This window comes from Glandiceps talaboti, chromosome 17, assembly GCF_964340395.1.
Source record: "Glandiceps talaboti chromosome 17, keGlaTala1.1, whole genome shotgun sequence".
Lineage (NCBI taxonomy): Eukaryota > Metazoa > Hemichordata > Enteropneusta > Spengelidae > Glandiceps > Glandiceps talaboti.
Window position 1 is genome coordinate 5241642 of NC_135565.1, and position 2500 is coordinate 5244141.

The 2500-nt window shown below is 32.4% G+C and overlaps 1 protein-coding gene across 1 annotated transcript in view; it reads left to right on the plus strand.

The window, feature by feature from the left end:
• Positions 1 to 1047, plus strand: part of LOC144448629 (cytochrome P450 4F1-like) — a 29223-nt gene extending 28176 nt beyond the window's left edge. The window contains exons 8-9 of the mRNA XM_078138906.1: positions 185 to 332; positions 876 to 1047. Of these exons, the coding sequence (XP_077995032.1) occupies positions 185 to 332; positions 876 to 1047 (320 nt within the window). The remainder of the gene's footprint in view (positions 1 to 184; positions 333 to 875) is intronic.
• The last annotated feature ends 1453 nt before the right edge of the window (positions 1048 to 2500 follow it).

Consider the following 2500-nt stretch of genomic DNA (forward strand, 5'->3'; position numbering starts at 1 on the left):
TACATACATACATACATACATACATACATACAGACAGACAGACAGACAGACAGAGCACTCATTCATGCTAACATTATTCAATACAAGGATAATATGTATAAAAATAGACCATTCTGGGTACTATAAACAGTAACTGTAGATTGTATGTTGTGTACCTAACATGTATATGTGTACATTTCTCCAGGTTACAGAGTGGCAATCAACATAGCCAGCCTTCACCGTAATCAACTTATCTGGGAAGAACCTGACGTATTCAAACCAGAACGGTTTACTGTAGAAAACAGCAAAGATAGATCACCGTATGCTTATATACCCTTCTCTGCTGGACCAAGGTAAAGTAACGAAACGTACACAAATAATCTAAAGACAATAATGTCTTTTCCCGATTGCGGCTTTCACCTTTTTTGTTAAATTATAACATTTTCTCCATTTTAGTTTTGAGGGAATGTCAGATTACAGCCACCAACTGACATACATTCTGGGTGATAAGATTGCACCCTGGAAAATAATTATTCTACTTTGAAGGCTTGCAAAAGAAGCCGAGCTGCATTTTGGCATGGGGGGGGGGGTCCTGCGAGGGTTAGTAGTGGGAAAATCCTTAACTAAATTATTTCAGACAAACAGACAGACAAACAGACAGACAGAGAGAGATACATACATACATACATACATACATACATACATACATACATACATACAGACAGACAGACAGACAGACAGACAGACAGACAGACAGACAGACAGACAGACAGACAGACAGACAGACAGACAGACAGACAGAGAGTGGAAAAAAGAGTTCATCATTTTACTTAATAATTCTATGACTTCTTGGATTTCATTCTTGAGTAAATTTTCCTCCCTCTTATTTTTCCTAGGAATTGCATTGGACAAAACTTCGCCATGAATGAAATGAAGATTACGATCGCAAGAATTCTTCACAATTTTGAATTAAACGTTGTCAAAAATTCAAAACCGAAACGTTTAATGGGATTAGTACTTAGATCAGTTAATGGTATCCAACTGAATGTCACTCCATGTACAAAATAACGTATGGCGAGTGTAGCTTCACTACCTGTAACGGGAATGTTATTCTTTCGCTCACACAACCAATAATGTATTCACCAAAACTGTTGAAATACCAATAATTGAAACGTTGTACATGTTAACTTAGAGGTTGATTTTATCCATCAGTAGTACAGTAACAGGATGAAATCAGGATTTTTCGGGTGTGGACACAAACATTAATTTTGATTGGATGTATTGTACCATTATGTGTACAGCTATATAACTATATTAACCAATAAATGACTCGCTACTGTTCAGTGTATTTTAGTAGTAGTAAGTCATCATATCTAACAAAAGAGTTGTTTTTTTAAATTGTAAACTGACATTTGTAATAAATTCTGTGAACGACAATTGTAATAGAAATTACCTATATATTTGTAACAAATTTCATTGAACAACGTGTTCCGAGTATTGTACTAACACATGATATTATTAAATTGTAGCAGAATGGTTTTGATTCAAAATTTGATAAGAAAGCCAAGCGTGCAAATCTTCACTTCAAATGATAGTGGATTCATTATCCATTAAATTGCTGCTGAATAAATCAATTATCTATATAGTTAATAAACTTTTTAATCAATCAATCATATGTATGTATGTATGTATGTATGTATGTATGTATGTATGTATGTATGTATGTATATGTATGTATGTGTGTATATATGTATATGTATGTATGTATGTATGTATGTATGTATGTATGTATGTATGTATGTATGTATGTATGTACACACATAAAACAATATACACGTATATAATTATGATGACTGATGATCGCAACAGCGTTAAACTTTGTATAACGACTCCTGTGTATCTTGTTTGATACTGTGTTATCTATACCGCTCTACATGTACATATGTATTGAAACTGTTTACTTCAGCATAGACATTTTAAATATACTCTATATAGTTTATATATAAAGTATATATATAAAGTATATATGTATGTGTGCCTGTGTGCCTGTGTGTGTGTGTGTGTGTGTGTGTGTGATGGCATTTTTATATATCGTCTACAATACACATCGGTGCAGTCAACACATGATACAGCTCTTTGTTGTTGCAACAATCACACAACAGAGAGTACAAACTGAAAAAAAAAGAAAAGACGACACCATTTTCAGTTTCATAAACTCATTTATATTGCAAGAGCAAAACTACATCAAGTAAATTAATAATTAGGAAAAAGTTAAATTAAAAAACGGTCAATATCCTTTTCTAACGTGACTGATATAAAACTTGAATACACAGGGTTGAACATGACGTTGAATTTACAACTATTTTAGATTTAAAAATGAAAATGTGTGTGAAAATACTCCTAAATGTAGCGTAAAACAAAAACAATGTTTTATTGATATAGTTTGAAAGGAAAGAACTGAAAGATATTATTATACAAAACGCAAAATGTTATTTTTATAATATTGATCATCTGAGTCAAT